Raw genomic sequence first — 21,359 nt, 5'->3', positions numbered from 1 at the left:
AAATGAAGTCCCATAGTGACAGAGAGCACTGGGAAGACGTGCGTGACGCGGCATCGAACAGTGGAGACACAGGGTTTGTTTTTTTTTTTGAACGGGACCGTCCCTCATTTTAGCTTCAATTTTGTTTCATGCATCTAGGAAACAAACGAAAATATACACATCTAAAATAAAAACACAGGAAAACCAGCACTGGAGTTGGGAACCCGTGCACCGATGTCTGGAGGAGAAATAAAAAAAAAAAAACCTCCACTCCAATTCTCTGATACCTCCTTTCCACTGCGGACGTTGGCGCGTAAATAGACAGGTTTAGAAGCCAAAATCAAAGTCAGAAGCCACTGACTTTTTTTCCCCGCATGCGGGACCGTGAAATGTTTTGAGTGTGGGAACCGCTCTGTGGGGTCCGCTTCGACCGCTCCCCACCAGGCTCCAAGCCACTCCAGCATCGTTCAAACCGCCCTCGGAACCGGAGGAGCGTCTCCGCTCCCTGAGGCCGAGGGACCGGGCCCGATGCACGCTCACCGGTTAGGTTTACGTTTTTTTCGTTTTCCAAACAAGTAAGAAACTAAGGGAGCAAAATAAGTTCAATATGAAAGAAATTCCATTTCTGTGGTGGTAGTTGATTCAGACGGTACACTTCACAGTGAGGGTTAGATGAACACATTAAGTCACAGCGAGAGGGAAAACATCACAGCCATTTTTGTACACGCAATACAACTTTTACACGATGAACGTTACAAATCAATCAATAAATAATAAATTCAAAACAGCTCTGAGCGGACTCTCTCCCTCTCCGCTCCTGCTCCGATTGATTTTCTACTTAGTTGATGATTAATTGTCAAATAATTGCGAATAACAGTTGAATTGTTTTTTTTTTTTGTTCATTCTATGCCAGTACGATGCATGAAATAAACTTGTAATAATACATGTCGAACTATTGCAGAATAGTACCTCTAATTATATAACGTGACATTCAGATAATAATATAATAATTAATTGACGACGAGTCATAATATCAAATAATTATCAAATAATCATGACAGCTCTACGTCTCGGTTCTTCTCCTTCTACTTCCTCTTTGTTCCGTAGAATTTTGTGCCACTTTACAGCCAAAGACCCAAGAAAACGTTGAGAGGTCTTCAGGCCCAGATCGGGAGTTCCCCACGTTATTGTCGGGCGGGGACTGCTCTGCCGACCTCGTCGCTTACGAGGAAAACAACGTTGCGTCCAACTCCTAAATTGGTTTTCTTCCGTCTGCGTGATGTCTTTTCTCCCCCCCGTGCAGGAGCTGAGGGAGAGGGTCCTGAGGGGAAAGTACCGGATTCCTTTCTACATGTCCACAGACTGTGAAAACCTGCTGAAGAAGCTGCTCGTCCTCAACCCCGTCAAACGCGGCAGTTTAGAGGTAATTGCGGATAAACATTCCGCCCTCCCAATTACATCCCGGGATGTAGAAATGTTTTAAACCTCGGGATTTCCTTCTCCTTCTTCACATCAATTTGCATCAATTGGAATTAAGTCTGTGGAGTTCGTAACCTGGACGAGGTTACGAAGCCACCTCATCCGATCACAGGAGATCGGGGAAAACTGCTTTTTCTTTGTTTCGAGGAATTTACAGAGTTGATTGTATTTAGGGTTAAAATAAAGCGGTCAACCAAACAAACCGTGACTCAGCGCCGGAGCGGGAAGCCGAGCCGTGGTATTTTGAGCTCCGGTTCTGAGGCCAATCAACATTTGCAGCCGATGGCCTCCGCATTGTTCCCAGAGGTCACGCTTGTTAAATCAGGCTTTTCTCGGTCGGGCAGGACACAGGTCACCCTGTTCTATGTCCACAGAAAGAAAGAAGAATGTGCGTTCCCGCCTCAAAAATCAGGAAGAGCAGATTGGATCCTCCCTCCTCGCGCCGGGCAGTGCCGCGCTTTAACGATCGGGATTCTTTTGCTGCATCTCTCGTCCTGTTTTGATGCTTGGATGCTCATTACATTTCACTGCATATATGTATGGAAGTATGTATATGTATGTGACAAATAAAAATCTTGAATCTTGAATGTCGAGACGCATCCAGCATCTCCTCCGGTGGCATCCAACATTTAATTCATTTTAACATTTCGTCACGCCGCAGCTCTTCCAGCATTTCGCAGCTGTTGTTTTTTTGTGGTCGTTGCCATCAAAAATGTCTTGACTTTGCTGCGGCTTTTCTCAAAGCTTGGAATGCAATTTGTGACCTTTTGAAGTGTTTTTTCTGCGGTGCAATTGTGGGAATTGGCAACTATTGCATGGATTTTGTTTGTCATTTATAATCCTCTAGTATGATAATATGCATTTTACAAATCACAGAAACAACTGGAAATATTTTAGTACTCAACTTTTAAATTTTTTTTAATGATAAAGAACCTTGGACTGAAATTTGCAACAAAAACATAATACAGCTTTTGCCTGGGTTCCAGTATTCAGCCTATAAAATAAACTTTCAATTCAACATACAGTAAACACCAGACACAATCAGCACTTCAATGACGCTGCTCTGACACTGACGTAGGCTCCGTCTCCTCGGGAAGCGGCAGAGCGTTCGAGTCGTCTCTCGATTTGGCCGTCTAATGCGGAAAAGTCACGGTAATTTAGCAGAATTGTGGATTGCGATCACAAAATCACCATTTCCTGGAGGGCCCGTCTCATTTCCAGTTCCAGTTCACTCAGTTTTGAAGTGCCCGCGCCATTTAATACTGTTGTAGATGTGGATCACCATGATGTTTGATCACTTGAAGAGGAGCTTTTTTTTCGACATAAGTCTGTGGAGTGAATGACGAACCGACTGCTTATTTATTTTTCCAGCAAATCATGAAAGACCACTGGATGAACGTGGGGCACGAGGAGGAGGAGCTGAAGCCGTACATCGAGCCGGAGACGGACTTCAACGACTCCTCCAGAATAGGTCTGAAAGTCAGAAAGTCTGCCTGTCCGTACCTGTGTCTGTGTCCGTGGGTCCTTACGTTCTTTGTTGACCTTGTTCGTCCTTTGTCCACCGACAGAGCTGATGATCACCATGGGATTTCCGAAAGATGAGATCACAGAATCGCTGCTCGGCCAGAAGTACGATGATGTCATGGCCACCTACTTGCTCCTGGGCAGGAAAGCTCCAGAGGTCAGCGGCTTCCATGCTCCTGATCTCATTTCCATCCAGCCTGAATGCGCCTTGATAGCATTACGTGCAGATAAGACAAATACGCGAACCATTATGTCCCATTGGAAACAAATAATATGAAGGCTGTCAAACGATGAAAGTAAATTAATTGTGTGATTTTTAATTAACTTGAGTTAGATTATTAAGTACAGTCTGAGTTTTCTGGGGGACATTACTGACAGCACATGACATATTACGGTAGATGCTTTAAAAAGGGGGAGAGTTTAGAGCAGGTTAATGTTAGTTAGGGTAAAGTTAGTAGTTGGCAGCAGGTTAGGCTTTAGTTTGTAGTTGGCGGCAGGTCAGGGTTAGTGAGGGTTAAGTTAGTAGTTGGCAGCAGGTTATGGTTAGGTTAATAGTTTGCAGCTTGTTAGGGTTAGTTTGGGTTAGGTTCATAGTTGGCAGCAGGTTATGGTTAGGTTAGTAGTTGGTAGCTTAATAGGGTTAGTTTGGGTTAGGTTAGTAGTTGGCAGCGGGTAAGGGTTAGGTTAGTAGTTGGTAGCTTGTAAGGGTAAGTTTGGGTTAGGTTATTAGTTCGCAGCAGGTTAGGGTTAGGTTAGTAGTTTGCAGCTTGTTAGGGTTAGTTCAGGTTAGTTTAGTAGTTGGCAGCAGGTCATGGTTAGGGTGAAGTAAGTAGTTGGCAGCAGGTTAGGGTGAGTAAAGGTTAGGTTAGTAGTTGGCAGCAAGTCATGGTTACTTAGGGTTAGGTAAGTAGTTGGCAGCAGGTTAGGCTTTAGTTTGTAGTTGGCGGCAGGTCAGGGTTAGTGAGGGTTAAGTTAGTAGTTGGCAGCAGGTTATGGTTAGGTTAATAGTTTGCAGCTTGTTAGGGTTAGTTTGGGTTAGGTTCATAGTTGGCAGCAGGTTATGGTTAGGTTAGTAGTTGGTAGCTTAATAGGGTTAGTTTGGGTTAGGTTAGTAGTTGGCAGCGGGTAAGGGTTAGGTTAGTAGTTGGTAGCTTGTAAGGGTAAGTTTGGGTTAGGTTATTAGTTCGCAGCAGGTTAGGGTTAGGTTAGTAGTTTGCAGCTTGTTAGGGTTAGTTCAGGTTAGTTTAGTAGTTGGCAGCAGGTCATGGTTAGGGTGAAGTAAGTAGTTGGCAGCAGGTTAGGGTGAGTAAAGGTTAGGTTAGTAGTTGGCAGCAAGTCATGGTTACTTAGGGTTAGGTAAGTAGTTGGCAGCAGGTCATGGTTAGTTAAGGTTACGTTAGTAGTTGTCAGCAGTTCAGGGTTAGTTAGCGTTGGGTTAGAAGTTGGAGGCAGGTTAGGAGGTTAGGATTAGTTAGTTAGGTTAGAAGTTGGAGGCGGGGTTAGGATTAGTTAGTAAGTAATACTAGGATAATCCATTAATGTCATCAATAGGGTAGTAAATGTAAATGTATCTTGACAACCCCAACTAATATACAACACAACGTGTGTGTGTGTGTGTGTGTGTGTGTGTGTGTGTGTGTGTGTGTGTGTGTGTGTGTGTGTGTGTGTGTGTGTGTTCCAGTTTGAAGGCAGCGAGCCCCTGGCCGCAGGCACCCTGGGCCAGCGGCAGCGACCCAACAGTGACATCAACAACAGCTCCAGCATCTCGCCGGCACACCCCAAGGTCACGCGCAGCATCTCGACCAATCAGAAGCAGCGGCGCTACAGTGATCATGGTGGGGATGATGATGGTGATGATGGTGGTGTCGTAGAGAAGCCAAGTACAGTAACCTCCTCCTTTTCTGCTCTGGGAGTGCTGCTGGCTGCTTGTCGTGTAGCGGGAAGTCGCTTTGTCACCAAAGATCGATCACGTTAATCCGCAGGTCAGAGGCTGTTTAAATGTCCAACCCTGCCAGTGGTGGAAGAAGAACTTTACCAGAGCCTTTTACTGAAGGAAAAGTACACAAAACACAAAATGACTCCAGTAGAACGTAAAACACAACATTGACATTTATACTGAAATAAAAGTATGTTAGTACTTGTCTTGTCCAGTGAGCTGATCTAACAGACTATAATGTGGCATAAAGTTCTTTAACTTTTATGTCTGGTGATGACACTCATACAGATCCAGATTGCAATTTATAAAAAATAAAAAATATAAAATATATATATACGTGGTGTTTTAGTAATTTGAAAATATTAATTCTGTTATTTTTTATTTTATTTTGTTAAAATTTTTACTCAATTACCGGCACATTAGTGCATACATTTAGTCAAGTAAATAGTATGGATATTTGCTTCGGAATATCCTGGACTAAAAGTCGAAAGTGCAAATCTAAATACACATGCAGAATACATATACCTGAAAAATGTACTGAAGTACAATAACAACGTACTCTTACTTAATTACTTTCCACCACTGTTGACAGCCGACCTGGTCCTGCGTCCTCCCCAACGGAGCTGTCATTATACCACATAATATTAAATTTCTATTATGTCACAGTCCAGTCTTCAGTTATTCAGCTGTCCAAAGTTCAACACATTTCAAGCTGAATGAAAGTGCTTCTGGACTGTGCTGAGAGTTGACTGAACCGCGGCCCCTCCTCTCGGGTGACTTCCTTCTACGTCATGTGGCCCCTGTTTTTGTGTTTGGCGCCATCCTGTGGCCGCCCGCTTTCCTGCAGCTCCCTGAATAAACGGCACCTCAAAGCATGAGGAGGGATTAGCTTTGCTCTACTACCCGCTTGCCTTGGCTTACATAAACAAAAAAATTTTGTCATGTAATGGACAACGTATGTGACTCAGTGACTCAGTTCTTTCACAGTTAATAATGTGTTTAAATCCCTTGTTGAATGGCTTTGCTTGATGCTCTGTTAACTCGCTGTCTGAGAGGAGTGTTAATCTCCTGCCAGTTGTGTCGAGCATTGTTCTTCCATCTTCCTTTGCAGCTGGGAAAGGCTAAGCTTGGACGTAGTGTGTAACTCTGTATGTGGGGGCGTGTGTGTGTGTGTGTGTGTGTGTGTGTGTGTGTGTGTGTGTGCGTGCGTGCGTGCGTGCGTGCGTGCGTGCGTGCGTGCGTGCGTGCGTGCGTGGGTGCGTGCGCGTGTGCGTGTCACGCAGTGGGACCCGCCGTGCCCCCGGCGGTGTCGTACTCAAAGCGAGGCCAGGCTCTGAGCGTGGAGAGCGACCACCGGGAGGAGTGGGACGGAGCCCGCCGGCTGGAGCTCAACACCTCCAAGGGCGACGTCCCCGCCTCCCCCCTGGGGGTGCAGGAGAGGAAGAAGACCACCAGCGCTGTGGGGGTGAGGAGAGTCAGGGGACACACACCCACTTACGGTCGCTCCAGCCTCATGATCACATGACGTGCTAAGTGCGTATCGCTCTGTCCCCCAAACAGACGAATGGCTCCATGACCAGAAGGAACACTTACGTCTGTGAGCGATCCTCCACTGACCGCTACTCGGCGATCCCCAACGGCAAAGACAGCAGGTAAGTCACTCAAACACACACACACACACCCACACCTACACATGGGCCACTCTTCCACCAAGATTCCGGAACTGAACGAGGAACCGCTTGGGCCCGTAACCTGATGAGACCGGGACCTTAGAGATGCCTAAGATACTTCCTGGGTGCTTTCCCAACGATCTGTCACTTCAACGCGCACTACAACACTCCATTTTCTTCAATAAAACTAAACTAGCAAGGAGAAGCGAGTTCTGCGATCAAGCAGAGAGTGTTAAATCAGTTTGGTTCCTTTCCATCAACTTGCCTGCTGTGACCTTTTCGGGACCAGGAATTGATCCAAAGTGGAAGCAGTTTCATGACTAAGTTGCTCCTGTGGGAAGAAGGCCCTGAGTTCCTGGTGCCTGAAATGGTTCCTGTGCTGGGGAAGTGGTTCTCTCCCAATAGTGCTGTAAGGGAACGTAGTTCAGATCTGTGATCCGTACGGCTCCCGTCCCCCCACCCCCACGGTTCGGCTCGCACGTGAACCGCGGATCAATTGCACAATTTTACCATCATAGTGAAATACAGTTTAGCTGCCGCTGTCACTTTTTAAAGTAATAGTTCCACAAATCTGGATGCAGTGCTGCAGTGAAAAGAAGACAAGACAGATGTGCTTTACCCTGAAGCTCAGCGATTGGTTCATAGGGGGGGGTCACGATTCCGATTCGAAATTGAAAATCCGTCCAAAAGAGCGTTTGATTTGCAACTTAAAATTCCCAATCAGGTTCGTGATTCTCCCCGTAATTTTGGTGAGTGATATTGTCTGACATAAATGTGATCTCTAACGTAATGTTATATAAATATAAACTGTGTACTGCATCGCTGAGGCGGCGAACCGAACCGAAGCCCGAGCCGCAGGAGCCGGCGCTCAGCCGGAGTACAGCTTGTGCCTTCTAATAATTTAAAGAAAACGTTTGCTCCGATTCAATAAAATATGATATATTTTACAATATGTCCGCTTGATTTGTCCACTTGAGAGGGAAGAACAGGATAGTCGACCGGAAGCACCGGTTCGCACCGGTACCCACTTCATAAGAGTAGTTAACGTGATGGATATGATTTGGATTGTGATATCAAAAATAAGATCATAATGTTAAACGGAACAGCTGTGCTATGATGACTAGAATTAGGAAAAAAGTCAGATTAGAGAAGAATGTATAGAGCGGACACGGACGTGGGAGGCGGAGGAGAAGACACGACGCTTGCAGACAGGAGTTTTGTAAAGAGGCGACTCTTGCGGCGCCCAATCATTTATTTTATCTATGAATTTGTATGAAATATTTTGTTCATATTTATTCCAATACAAATAAAAAAAATATTTATAATGACTTCATGTGACTGGACTCAAAGTTACTCATTGAGAAACAAGTGTTTTTCTTTAGGCTAACAATGGCCATGACATAGCCGTCAGTGCTGGAAATAAAATGCATACCGTATGTTTAAATTGAAAATCCAATCCAATTGTTTTTGGAGAGACGCAGACTTCTCTACACACAACGACTGCGACTTGCTTCATTCTGAACCAATTTTCATGAAAGTTAGTTTGTTATAAACGTGACAAATTGAATACAATACTGGAATTAAATTCAGTTACAGCTTTGCGGTGGATCTAATCATATTCTTTCATTTACTACCATGTTCAAAGGAAGAAGGTGCCATGCGTGCCTCATATTGCACTTTAATTTAATTCAACTGAGTATTGAATATTTTATGTGTTTTAGGATTTTATTTAAACATCGGGCATCTTAAATGTTGTTTTCATTTAAGGTCATGGTCAAAGTTATATTTGTCTCCCTTTCTCTTCTTTTTTTTTTTTTTTTTTTTTTTGTTTAAATGATCCGTGTGTTTTGTGATGCGCCGCGCCCCTCTCCCTCGGTCTCATGGAGTGTTTTGTCTCGCTGTCCCTCGTGGTGTCCCCTCCTCCCGCCGTCCAGCCTGACGGAGGTTTCCGGGAGCACCCCCTCCACCGCCGCGGGCGCCGCGCGTCCTCGCCACACCAAGTCCATGTCCACGTCAGGGCACCCCTCCAAGAGCACACTGCCCCCCATCGAGGACAACGCCGAGCTCAAGGCCAGGTGAGGACGGGGCTTTGAGGCTTCGGGGAACCCCGCGTTTGCACGTTCCTCACCCTCCTACAGGTCCTCAGAAGGACACCGGATTCTCCCCGGGAGAAAAAAAAAAAAAAAGAATGAGTTTTCTTCCACTCTTCCATTGCTTACGGAAACCCAAGGCTCAAAAACATACACCTTTTTTTTGAGGGGGTGGGGTTGCCTTTATTATAGGGTGCAGTGGACAGAGACCAGAATTAGTACGATGTTATCTGTCACTCATCCATCGTTTGACTATTTTACACTTCAACAATGAAGTCTTCTTGCTCTATCGATCTATCGATCGATCTATCTATCTATCTATCTATCTATCTATCTATCTATCTATCTATCTATCTATCTATCTATCTATCTATCTATCTATCTATCTATCTATCTATCTATCTATCTATCTATCTATCTATCTATCTATCTATCTACCTATCTATCTATCTACCTATCTATCTGTCCGTCCATCCGTCCATCCATCCATCCTTCTATCCATCTATCTATCTCTATCCATTGCTCCTGTGTTTCAGCTCCTCTCCTCGGGGTCCCTCCGCCTCTCCGTCGGCCCACAGCATCAGCACTCCGGAGAAGAACCGCTTCCCTCGCGGCACCACCAGCCGCAGCACCTTCCACGGGGCCCAGCTTCGGGACCGCCGCAGCGCCACCTACAACGGGCCCCCGGCCTCGCCCACCCTCTCCCACGACACGGGGGCCCTGGCCCAGCAGCGGCGGGGTACCTCCACCGGCATCATCGGCAAGATCACCTCCAAGTTCGTGCGCAGGTCGGTGTGGGGAAACGCCGCTGGTGATCCTTTGCAGGTGTAACCGGGGCTTTAAAACACATTTGAACTGTGTGTGAACCGTGGAACGTGTTTAAACCGGTTTATACTCCCCCGAGTGAACAGAAGTCATTATGAAAAGTCATTCTCCTGGTTTTTCTTCATGGAAAACGAGGCTCGGATTTCGCACACCTCACCCAAGCCGCTGCCGAGATTCTATTCCGCTAAAATCCATGAGATTTTACAGCGCTGTGGCCGAATCTGGTATGTTTTTGAAATCCTTGAACCCTTTTGTCTGTGAAGCGAGTCATTTCAAACGACGGTGCAAATAAGTCCATAATGAGTCAGTTTCCCAGCGCATCTTTTCAAGATGCCAATTCCTTGTACGCCCAGCTGGAAAACGACACGCTTCCCTTGGGCTTTCAGAAACGGCGTCGAGGACTTCAGAAAATAACTTTTTGTAAAGTCAAAGTGTTCTCTTGTAGTTCTTAAAGTCAGACCGGAATTTGGAAAAAAACGATATATTCTACTGTGGCAAACTACTAAACCCATCACGCCATTTGGTCTGAATTCGATGGATGAAAGGTAGAAATCGCCATTTCCGTCCCCCCCCCGCCGTCTCTGAGGGAGCGCCCTGGGACGAGAACCCGTGCCGGAACCTTCCGCTGTTCAGTGGATTCACCCGTGCTCTGGAAGGACGGAGCGCGTCCCTTTATGACGTAGCCAGTTCTTTTGCGCCGAGCGTCATCGTCCGGTCTTGTGGTTTGGGGGGGGCGGTTTACAGCTCTCTCCCTCTGCTTCTCTCCCTGCGTAGAGCTCTGTCTTTCAGGTCGGCCCAGAGGTAGGACAACACTCCTCCGCTTGCTGCGCCGCCCTCCTAGCCCTCCTACCTCCTACTTCCTACCGGCCCTCGTTCCCTCGAACCCTTACGTACTAGCCCCCCACCCCCACCCCCCCCCCCTATCTGCCCTACTGACATCTCTGTTATGCAGCGTGTGGCCCTTCCTCCTCCCCCATGAACAACCCTATGACAGTAACCGTCCTTACAGTTCTCTAACGTCTCCTGTTCACGCCGCCCCCCGCTGCTGAATATTTGAGAACCACAGTTTGCATCACTGCTCTCCTTGCTCTCGCCTCGTTTCGGGTGGGGGGGGGGGGGGGGGGGGATCTGTGGATCGCCCCGGTGGTGTCTCCTTCCTGCTCGCTCCAGATCGGGTGGGGGTGGGGAAGGCGGCACAGAGAGAATGATGCACTGGATTGCGCTCTTTGACCCTGAGACAACGCACTCACCTCCGTGCGCCAAGCCCCGTGATACCAGCTCAGGAGCGTGGCACGATCCTGGCATGACGCCCGACGTCCCCCCCCCCCTCCCTCTCTCCATCTCTCTCCCTCTCTCCTTTTGTCCGGCGGTGGCCAGGCCGCCGTCGGTGGGTTTTGGGGGGGTTGGGGGGGCGGAGCAGTTGACTCTGGGGGTGACGGTGTGTTCCTGGTTTATTTCAGGGTTCCGAGTGAGGGAGAGGCCAGCGCCAGGACGGAAACCCCGAGGTGAGACCTTTACTGGGACTCAGGAGTCACCGCCTGTAACCCCTGCTTCGCCTCCTTCAACATCTCTCTCTCTCTCTCTCTCTCCCTCTCTCCAGGAGTGCGTCGGGCGACTCGAAGGAGGACAACGGCCGCGACTCCAAGCCGCGCTCGCTGCGCTTCACCTGGAGCATGAAGACCACGTCCTCGATGGAGCCGGCCGACATGATGCGGGAGATCCGGAAGGTGCTGGACGCCAACAGCTGCGACTACGAGCAGCGCGAGCGCTTCCTGCTGTTCTGCGTGCACGGCGACGCCCGCCAGGACAACCTGGTGCAGTGGGAGATGGAGGTGTGCAAGCTGCCGCGCCTCTCGCTCAACGGCGTGCGCTTCAAGAGGATATCGGGCACGTCCATCGCCTTCAAGAACATCGCCTGCAAGATCGCCAACGAGCTCAAACTGTGACGGCGCCGGCCCGTCTCGGGGCGAGGGGCTCGCCTCCCGCTCATTTCCATCGCTGCATCGGTGTTGTCGACGACGGGGCGGCGCCGCCCGGGGGGAGCACGCGGGGGCAAACGGGCACGCCGCCGCGTAAAAATATCAGGTCGGACCGGGGCCGGTGGCGTGCGCCGCTGCCCGTGAATGTACTGCACAGGGAAGTGGATCAGAGAGAAACATCACAGAGAGAGACCCCCTTCTCCTCCGTCCACCCCCACCACCCCGCCCTCCCCCAGCCTCTCTCTTTCTCTCCTTTTCTCTCCCTCTCTTTATTTATCGATATCTCTCTCTCTCTCTGTCTCATCGGCTGCTCCTCATCATAGGTTTCATCCATGTAACACACACGCAGTATGCAACTGGAGACGACCATCCCCGCAATAATGTTTTGCATCTTTTTTCTAATGGCGTAAAAATGAGCTCCGCCCTCCTCGCCGAGCGTCATTTAAAACCTGAAAGCTCGAGTAAATAGCCGCTTTTCCACCTGTGTTAAGTCCGTATATAGATCAGGCTGGACCCCCATACTATGTAAAAAAAAACAGATAAAAAGACAAAAAGAAGACAAAAAAAGGAAAAAGAAATGTACTGTATGCATTACACCTGCAGGTACTGTATTGTATATTGTTTTTGCGTTCTGTACAGAATTTGTTGTCGATATTGTGTCTTTTTGTTTTCTTGAGATTTGAGTTCTTTCCTAATATAATTGATGTCTCGTAGAACACCATCCTTTTTTTTTTTTTTTTTTTCTTTTGCTCTGTGAGATTTTAAAATTTCTTATTCATCGTATGAAGATAGGGTTTTTAACTTTATTTAAAGAGCACAAAGTTATTTTGTGAACTGCCGCGGGGTGTGCTCGCGCTCCCTTGCCTTTTTCTGTTCTCCTGCTCCGTCTCGTTTGCCCCCGAGGGGAAACGCTGAGCTGCGCCGCAGAGACCCCGGGTAGAATCTTCGGTTCGAACTGAAAAACGCGTTCACGTGTGGTTTTGTTTTTTTTCGTTTTCTCGGCAGCGGGTGGACAATACAGAGGCCAAGCTGCGTTTGCACAAGTTTTCCAGGAGTGACGCGTGCGAACATGAGAGTGTGCACATATTTTTTGCTTTCATATCGGTCGGTACAATAGCTTCCCGATTTCTTAAAAAAAAAAAAACAGGATTCCAATTGGTCTTCTTCAGCAAGCGCGCTTGCAAAACGACTCGATCCAAAGTTTCTCCAGATGCAAAAATAATCACACCTTTGACGGCGGAAGAAGCGAACGCTAGGAATGCAGCCTTTGTAACGAGCCCCATTGAATCCCAGTTCCAGTGTGGTTGTGCAGGTTCTTCAAATCTTCCATGCTTTTTTCTTTTATTTTGTTCTTTTTTTTTTCCTTTTTTTTTTTTGCAGATTTTATTATATTTATTCCATTACATTGTAATGTGCTGCTTTGTAGAATTTGAGGCGTGCACTTTGTTGCGGAAAAATAAAAAGGATTTTATTTGTTTGTATTTATTTTCATTTATTTTCCTCATGTCTGGATTCAGAATCTCACAATTAAATTGTGACAACTCACCCGAGATTAAAAAATATATATATATATATATATATATATATATATATATATAGTTGTGTGTAGTTGTTCAATTGCTCAGAATGGCTCGGTTTTTCTTAAACTTATATTCAAGACTTTTCTAAATGATGGCGTCAAGAAAGAGATGGAAGAGTCGTTTTAGGACAATGTAATGATGTAAGTCTTTATTCACTCTAAATAGTATGGTATTAGTCAATTACTTCCTCATAAAGATGACACAGATGATGTTTTCCATACATGTATTAGTCAAAGATTATTAAAGTTGGTCTCAAGTTTCTCATTACAATACCCCAAGTTTTGTGAAAATAGTTTCGAACACACCCAAAATGTTCCTTCTTCTAGGTTATGAAAAACTGTTAATATTAACGTCTCAATACTTTAAATGTTGTACAAACCATTAACAATAATTTGCAAGTTGCAAGGATATAATTGGTAGATCCTTGCGCAAAGATTCTGGTATTTTTTCCCAAACTAACATAATATTAAAACCATTTCAATCTCCTTAACAAATATGTATCTAAGTGGTCTGGTCCCTCTTAAAACTTACAAAATCTTCATTTACAAATCATTTAGTTTACAGGTGAAAGACAGAAAAATGTAAACATTTCATTTTGGCAGATTTTCCCCTCCTCACGTGTTTTTCCTTTTTTTTTTATGCAAACATTTTAATATATTAAAAAGTTTTTCTTCATTCCCCCTTGAGAGATGTAAGTATGCAAACGGCGAAAGTATAAAGAGTGTTAAGTCACGTGAATGGTTAAACACACAATCAGATTGAACGGAAAAAAACCCCAAAATGCAGCGGCTTATTCTAGAAGTCGTGGATTAATAAATTGGGACGTTTCAAGCGCCGCATTCGTCGGGATGGCGAGGCCCGTGTGGTGGCCTCGGTCATGCATTGGTGCCTGAAAAAACATTGTGATCTAATCCTAACTTGAGGCGTGTGCATTCGACTCAACTTGTACATTAGTCATGCATCGGTTATAGTGGTGAATCGGCGGATGAATGAGAGCGATGCTTCCCACTCCTCAAGTTAGGATTCAACGGATAATAATCTTCCCCTCCGCACGTCCAAACTCCATGTACAACGCTCAGTCACTCAGCCACCGAGTGACTGAGCGACCGAGTTTGAGCCAAACCTCAAACTTGGTCAGTTGCTCAGATCGATGACCAGGTGCTCGTATATCTGCGTCTTCCCCTTGAAGCTGGACGCCAGCAGGAACTGCCGGTTGTCTATGGAGACGGGAGAGAAGGCCCGGGGCGCCTGGATGTTGAGCTCCTGGAAGTGGACGAACTGGCCCTTCTTGGCGTCCCAGCGGTACACCTGCGTGAAGGAGTAGTCGCTGCCCAGGATGGCGTACTGCCAGCTGGCCACGGTGAAGGGCTGGAACACCATGGACCCCCGGGACGGCATGGTCTGCAGCTCCCGGAAGAGGGCGCCGTCCCAGCGCATCACCTTGGAGTCGCCGATGAAGCGCGTCAGGCAGATGAAGAGCTCCGCCTTCACCTGGAAGTGCTTGACGGCGTACACGTCCTCCATCTCGGGGATGTCGGTGCGTCGGTCGAAGAGCTTGCCGGCTTTGTTCCACTGGTAGATAACGGGCCGCTGGGAGCTGCTGGAGAGGATGAGGTGGGGCTTGGACGAGATCTCCAGGTACTCCACGTCCGTGTCCCGGTACCACTGGTGCAGCGACTGGTGCGAATAGAAGCCGTTGCCGTTCCACTTGTAGATGGTGGTGGAGCCGGCCTTGGAGCTGTCGGCGATCACGAAGAAGGACTCCCCGTCGATGCGGAAGGTCTCCACGTCGTTCGGCTTGCGAATTTTGAGGATGTCCACGTCCTGGATCTTGATGAACTTGTTGGCGGAGACGTCACGCTTGTAGATGTGCGAGCCGCCAAACAGCTGAGCCACAATGACGAAGAGTTGGTTGTCAATCACCAAGGGTTTGCAGACCACAGTGGATGTGCCTGGAGAGAGAAAGGCATTTTGTTAAAGAGGCAAGGAGCCGACTCTGAGCTGTCATGCACGGCTCCATCTTGTGGCCAAAAGTGGCACTGCTCAAAAAATGGTGGCTTGGCATGGTGACGTCACCAAATCCCACACAAGTGTTTTTCAACCCACTGTGCTGCGGCGCACGAGAGCACGAAAACACGAAAACATCGGTCGTGGAAACTGGCTCTTGTGTTGCAAGATCAAATTTGCAATGCGTTCCGGCCGGAATAGCAGCTCGGTGTTCACCATAACAAGCTCAGCCTTTTCCACTGAGCGTGAGAATGATCAGTAGTGAGGAGGAATTCGACCTTTCTTTGAGAGTCGGTTCTAGATGAATCACTCAGTGAAAAGCCGTTTTATTTGACAGCTGGGGGTCAGAAGAGTGAGCTGGGCTCCGAGTTGTGAATGGAATGTTCCCACTTTCACCCATTTTCCCTCAGTTTGTTTTTCTGTTTGCCCTCACGCTCATGATGTTTGGTCTGATCTCAGAATGGAGATCCGCTTCCTGTTTTTTTTGTTGTTGTTTTGTTTTTCAGATTTAGTCTTCAATTTGTTCTGGTTAGTTTATGTTGCTTATGCTTCTTTCTTCTAGATCTCCAGACCTGTAAATGTCTCGTTGCTATGGTTTTGATGAGGACGTTTTTATCGTGTGAAATAAACAAACCTTTGTGTTTATCTGGACTTTGAGGTCGACTTTTAAAATATGTTGTGATCTCAAGTGAACGAGCCGGGTGGATGAGGTCGTAATGGGATGCAAACTGTAAACATGCAATACGAATTATGGCCGTGGCCGTTAATTTAGTCATAATTATTTCTTTTGTTTTTTTTTAACGGGAGTGACTCCCGAGTCATTTAAAAGATTTGTTCGCTACGAACAAATCGTTTGCGTCTAGTTAGTGGCCTAGTTAGTGTAGGCCATAATAATAAGAACAACTCAATGAAACATTCTTTCCTGTTTAGCGGTTAGCAGGATAGCGGTCCCCATGTGATTATTTCATTGTCAAAGGCGTGGCAGGAGAAAGGTTGGGCGGCACCGTCTCCATCAAACCTTTTTTTTTTTTTTACAGCTGTAACGTCGTCATGGATCCTCTTACTGTCTATGTCGTCAAAGTTCCTGAAGACCATCTCCACGTGATCCCACTCCAGGAAGTTGCATTTCCCGAAGAAGGGCTGCGCGAACACCACGTACTGGTCACTTCCAAAGGAAAAGGCCTCAACGGAAATGGACTCGAACTTTAGAGACTGGTAGGAAGCAAACTCTGTGGGGGGTTGGGGTGGGGAAAAGAATCAAGCACACGTCACATGTTGGAGGGGGACTTTCAACTCAAACACGTGACATTTGAGGCGATTGTTTATGGGGAGATATGGTCAAAATACAGGTGGGACCAAGGACGATTATGGATTTGACCCAGTCTACCACCAGCCTGACGTTCAAACAAATACAACACATATGCAAAGTCTGATTGGTCGGGCGGGGCTCACCGGTTGTGATGCAGTCGAAGGACTGGGGAACCAGGTCGTTGATCTTCTTGTCCAGATGCGACTCTGGGCCTTTGCAGTAGATCTGGTCCACGGTGGCGTTGGTGTGGACCATCCACTCCACCAGCCACTTGAGCTTGCAGTCACATGTGAACTGGTTCCCCCGCAGGTCGCTGGGGTTGGGGAAACGTACGTCGTCGCATGGCTCTTAATAAGACAAGTATTATTTTGTACTGTAACATTATACCTCACAAGACAAAAAGGTCATAATAGCCAATAAGACACGAAAGAAAAGCATATTTCATACACAAGGGAAATTCAATGCCTTAAAGGGGCATTACATAAAAAACACATTTCAGTTTAAAACCAGATAATTCCTCCAGTGAATGATTATTGCTCCGGAACCAGTTCCAACTCCGATAACTCTCAAAAATCACTCTCCGTATGTCAACAGATTGCTCACAATACATAATTCAAATTTCAAAAAAGCTGCCGCACGGGTCGGTCAGCGATCCGCCGTCTGGGATGAATCTCCGCCTCGGGGGGATGGACGAGAACGAGGTTTTGATGCATGAAAAGGGTCATTGTGGCGGTGAAGATGCTGAAGAATGGAACACGCTCATGCTCTTCCATAACACGCAGAGCCGAGAAGGGAAGTGGGTCCTCCTGAGTGGATCAGAGATCACACGCCTTCGCTCTTTCTCTCTCTCTCTCTCTCCCTCCCTCTCTCTCTTTCGGGGTCTGTATGTCCTTTTAATTAAGGTAAAAGCGCCGCCTGCCCACCTATTATTCAGGACTCGGCTGCCGAGGAATTATGAGGCGTTGCTCTAAATTTAGCTCGCTGTACGGAGAGATTGAGTCGCCGAAAAGGCCGCCCGGGTTGGTTTTTTCTTTTCTCTTTTTTCCCCCCAGCGCCATACGTACACTTTGGTCAAGGCTTCCAGGCCCTTGAACACATCTTTGGGGAGGGTCTCAAGATTGTTGTACGCCAGACTCCTGGGGATGAAGGGAAAATGCCCAAAAAAAGACAGTAGACATTCATATTTCAAAGAATTGCACAAATCAAAAAACTCAAACTTCCAGAAAGTGAATTTCTTTTTTGATACAGAGGTGTATTTTTACCGTTAATTACCATTATTTTCACATCTTTAGGTTTGTCTTTCTGGTCCACTGTAACTGTTGGTTTATTTAATTAGTTATTGTATATGACCAAAATCTTCAGTTATTTGTATTTTTTATTTCGTTTTTTCTGTTGTTTTTTTCTGCTATATTTGTTGTTTATCATTAGGTTTCATCTGTATTGCATCTATCTATGGTATATATGTATCTAAACCCCTTTCATATAATTCTATTCTTCAATCATCATTAAACGTCTGTCTGCATTGAAGGGAGAATAAAAATGCAAATGCGCAGAGCTGGGTCCAGAATAACAGGAAATGACAAGAAAGGAAATCCATCATACTATAATTTCGCACACACCACACAGTGTTTCCAAGCGGCAGAATATAGAAATGGTGTTGATGAGGCCTGGTGCATGTGCATTACCATCTTACTGCAAATTTGAGGGAAGTGAGCAGTTATTTTTAGACGTGCCTCCTCAGCTATACAATGCTGTTCTGTCTCGCTGCTGCACATTCATGGTATACAGACTTCTACTTCTGCAATACATTCATGGACAAGAAGATATTGTATGAAGCGAGCCGAATAAATATAAATATACCGTAAGACATGTGTTGTCCATCTGTATTTTCAGCTAGACCTTACATATACGTGTTTTACATGAGACATAGAATTTAGAAATACGAGTTTCCGCATAAACGAGAGTCATTTAGCTGCATCACACATTGATCACCGCCTTCTGTATTGGAGCCCATTACATTTTGTGTTTGTTTGTTTTCCGTGAAAGCCTCAGTATATTACAGCGTTTGTTTCTAAGTGAAAACATAAAAGTCAGTGCCAAAGTTTGGAAAACTGAAACCACATGTGTACTCACAGATGAACTAGTGTTTTCAGCCCACGGAAAGCGTGCGGCGAGATGGACTTGATTTGATTGTTTTCGATGAATCTGTAAAAAAGGTAGCGAAATAGAAATACAGGATTTGAGGAGGAAAGCACCCTGGTTTCCATACAGGGGCTATATAACACAATAGTAATTTAATATACAATTTCAAAAATAATTACGCCCTCACAGGTACTCCAGATGAGGAAGACCAAGGAAGGCGTCTTCGTTGATGGAGTCAAAGGTGTTGGCTGTGAAAAGGCTTTGGACACAACACAGACGATCCACAGTTAAAACAGGGAAATCGAAATAGTTTCTTCTCCCTATTTGGTTCAGAGGTCTTGGTGATATTGACAAAATCAAAGATCACAACATTTTTTTTATGAATATCGGTTAGAAATATTTGAGAAACAATTAGTAAACGTTAGTAAAGTGGATATACTGCCCAAGCAGGTAAGAGGCATTGATTAGAACAGCTGGAACAGTCTTTGAGGCTCAGAAATGTGCATTGTTTTAGTGTAATTCAGCCTTAAAGACGAGATATTATGATAACCATATCACAAAATTTATATAACGATATTTAGGCTACCCCAGCCCTTATTTGGTTCATATAATGAAATGACATCACTCGACTCTGTTCAATAACTGCATCTATTTCATGAAGTGGCCCGTGTCCTGCTGACAGTAAATCCAAATTATTACAAATACATAACGGACAAAGGGGAGATTTGATTAATGAGGCAAGTCATCCAACCCCATGAGACTGGAGAGAAGGGGAGGGGGTTCTCTGAGAGAAGAAGGGATTTCCCTCTAAACAGCCTCCATAGTATAATACTGACCAAAGCAGTCAAAAGATACTGTAAAATAATAATAATAATAATAATAATAATAATAATAATAATAATAATAATAATAATAATATTTGACATCCAAAGTTTTTCATTATTTGTTCATTTTCTTGTCAAGAGATGACACAGCCATATGTTTGAAATTAGGATCAACTTTGTGTGTATTGGAAATAAATAGAATTCCTAATGTTTTCAGTATAGTACAGAGTATAAGCATTCTCATAACCATTGGTGCTCTAACATATTATAAAATGTGTAACCACAGATGCAATTGAGAATATATTAAAACGGATTTGAACAACAATAGGCATTAAGTTAGTAAATTTTGAAATCATTCTTGAGGGGAACTGACAACATAGTGGCATGTCTTTCAAAATATATGGGGAGTCGATCCATACATTCAAACGTATTTTTAATTGTATTCTAAAACATATGCCCATGTGTTTTGGCATTCTAGCACCATGTCAGTGTCCAGTGGGCTCCCTGTCCATGTAAACATGGCGGTGATGGAGCACCGGGGTAACAAAGGGTGGAGGAGCGGCTCACAGGAGGTGCAGGGCAGGCGTGTGGATGAAGCTCTCCTTGGGGATCTCGCTGAAGCCCGACTTGACGAAGGACCTGCGGGGGGAGGAGGAGGAGACATCCCGTCACCCAGCCGGAGCGGATCAGCGGTGGGGGGTGGGGGGCATCTCACAACACGGAGGACACGGAGAACATGCCGGGGACTTACAGGGAGATGACATCCGAGGGGAAGCTGCGGGGAACCAGCCCCGCGCCCTCGCACAGCGCGTTGTCCTTGGTGCAGGTGCAGGACGCGGGGCAGCGCGGCTGCCGCAGCCGCCTCCCCTCCGCCGAGAGCAGGACCAGCGCCATGCACAGCGCGCCGAGCCGCCTGGGGAGCCTGCCTGCCGGCTGCATCTCTGAGAACCGCCGCGTCGAATGGCCGTGCACATGAACCGGAACCCCCCCCCCCCCCCGTGTGTGTGTGTGTGTGTGTGTGTGTGTGTGTGTGTGTGTGTGTGTGCGTGTGTGTGTGTTCCTGGAGGCCGAGCGGAGCGTCTCCTCCCCTGGTCGTTATCTCCCGGAGCCCTGCTGGAGGTCCTCCCTCTCATCCACTGCGTCCGGGAAAAAAATAAATTAAATATAAATGACGGCGCTCCCACACCCCCTCACACACACACACACACACGCACGCACGCACGCACGCACGCACACACACCCACACACACACACACACACACACACACACACACACCGTCAAAAACCAAAGCAGCCTGCCCGGAGGAGCTCCTGAGGAACACGGCCGTGCGCGGTGTCCGGGGCGGTGTGTGGGCAGGTGGGTGTCACGGCGGGACCTCAGAGCCTCTCCATCCCAGACCACGCCTCGCATCCCCGGAGGATTCCTCCCAACATGGCTCTAGTCAGCAGAGCCCGGGAGGAGGAAGTCCTGTCAAAAAAACACAAACGAAAAAAACAAACAAACAGACCAACAGACCATCATGCCCGTTTCGATATGAAGCTGTGAATTTATAAAATGACATTGATAATGGTAGAACAACGACAACAAAAGTAATAACAATGATATTATCCTTACGGCAACAACAGTAATAATTACAAGTAAAAGGCATAATAATGGGCAAAATTATCGCAATATCATCAATAATAATATAATCATCATCAAACTATATTAATAACTAAATATGTTAGTATATATGAATATATATATTAAAAAAAAAAAAAAATATATATATATATATATATATATATATATATATATATTTATACACACACACAGTGCTGTATATATTCGGAAAATATAAGATGAATAAATGAAACAACAACAACAACCATAATACTAGTACTACTACTAATAATAATAATAACAATAACAACAACAACAACAACAATAATAATAATAATAATAATAATAATAATAATAATAATGTTTTTAGTTGCTGCGGGTGGGAGATGGTGCAGATAATCACTGTGGGTCT

General features: G+C 46.0%; 2 protein-coding genes across 3 annotated transcripts in view; one reads left to right on the top strand and one right to left on the bottom strand.

The window, feature by feature from the left end:
- The window catches only part of mark1 (MAP/microtubule affinity-regulating kinase 1), a 45,351-nt gene extending 32,388 nt beyond the window's left edge, over window positions 1-12,963 (top strand). Inside the window, exons 9-18 of one of the 2 annotated variants that reach the window (XM_080016773.1) lie at window positions 1,283-1,402; window positions 2,830-2,929; window positions 3,027-3,139; window positions 4,664-4,817; window positions 6,202-6,383; window positions 6,479-6,570; window positions 8,523-8,663; window positions 9,215-9,466; window positions 10,964-11,008; window positions 11,104-12,963. In XM_080016773.1, coding sequence (XP_079872899.1) covers window positions 1,283-1,402; window positions 2,830-2,929; window positions 3,027-3,139; window positions 4,664-4,817; window positions 6,202-6,383; window positions 6,479-6,570; window positions 8,523-8,663; window positions 9,215-9,466; window positions 10,964-11,008; window positions 11,104-11,449 — 1,545 coding nt within the window. In that variant the 3' untranslated portion in view covers window positions 11,450-12,963. Of the gene's footprint in view, window positions 1-1,282; window positions 1,403-2,829; window positions 2,930-3,026; window positions 3,140-4,663; window positions 4,863-6,201; window positions 6,384-6,478; window positions 6,571-8,522; window positions 8,664-9,214; window positions 9,467-10,963; window positions 11,009-11,103 lie in introns of both variants that reach the window. The other variant, XM_080016772.1, reaches the window with a different exon arrangement.
- Window positions 12,964-13,193: 230 nt separating this feature from the next.
- LOC307242619 (leucine-rich glioma-inactivated protein 1-like) lies at window positions 13,194-20,316 on the bottom strand. The gene is made up of 8 exons (XM_080017138.1): window positions 20,096-20,316; window positions 19,912-19,983; window positions 18,708-18,779; window positions 18,512-18,583; window positions 17,443-17,514; window positions 16,522-16,691; window positions 16,134-16,298; window positions 13,194-15,014 (listed from the first exon to the last, which is right to left on the bottom strand). The coding sequence occupies exons 1-8, from the start codon at window positions 20,281-20,283 to the stop codon at window positions 14,197-14,199; spliced, it is 1,629 nt and encodes a 542-aa protein (XP_079873264.1). The 5' UTR covers window positions 20,284-20,316; the 3' UTR covers window positions 13,194-14,196.
- Window positions 20,317-21,359: the final 1,043 nt, after the last annotated feature.

Source organism: Zeus faber (genome assembly GCF_960531495.2).
Source record: "Zeus faber genome assembly, chromosome: 16".
Classification (NCBI taxonomy): domain Eukaryota; kingdom Metazoa; phylum Chordata; class Actinopteri; order Zeiformes; family Zeidae; genus Zeus; species Zeus faber.
Note: the sequence above shows the minus strand (reverse complement) of the source record. Positions and strands in the feature narration are given on the sequence as shown.

Bases quoted from the DNA above. Each gene is read 5' to 3' on its own strand.
- LOC307242619 (XM_080017138.1), bottom strand. From the start codon at position 20,283: ATGCAGCCGGCAGGCAGGCTCCCCAGGCGGCTCGGCGCGCTGTGCATG. The intron at 19,984-20,095 runs GTAAGTCCCCGG...CTCCCCCCGCAG, and splicing joins CCCTCGGATGTCATCTCCCT to GTCCTTCGTCAAGTCGGGCT. The intron at 15,015-16,133 runs GTAAGAGGATCC...TTCTCTCTCCAG, and splicing joins GAACTTTGACGACATAGACA to GCACATCCACTGTGGTCTGC.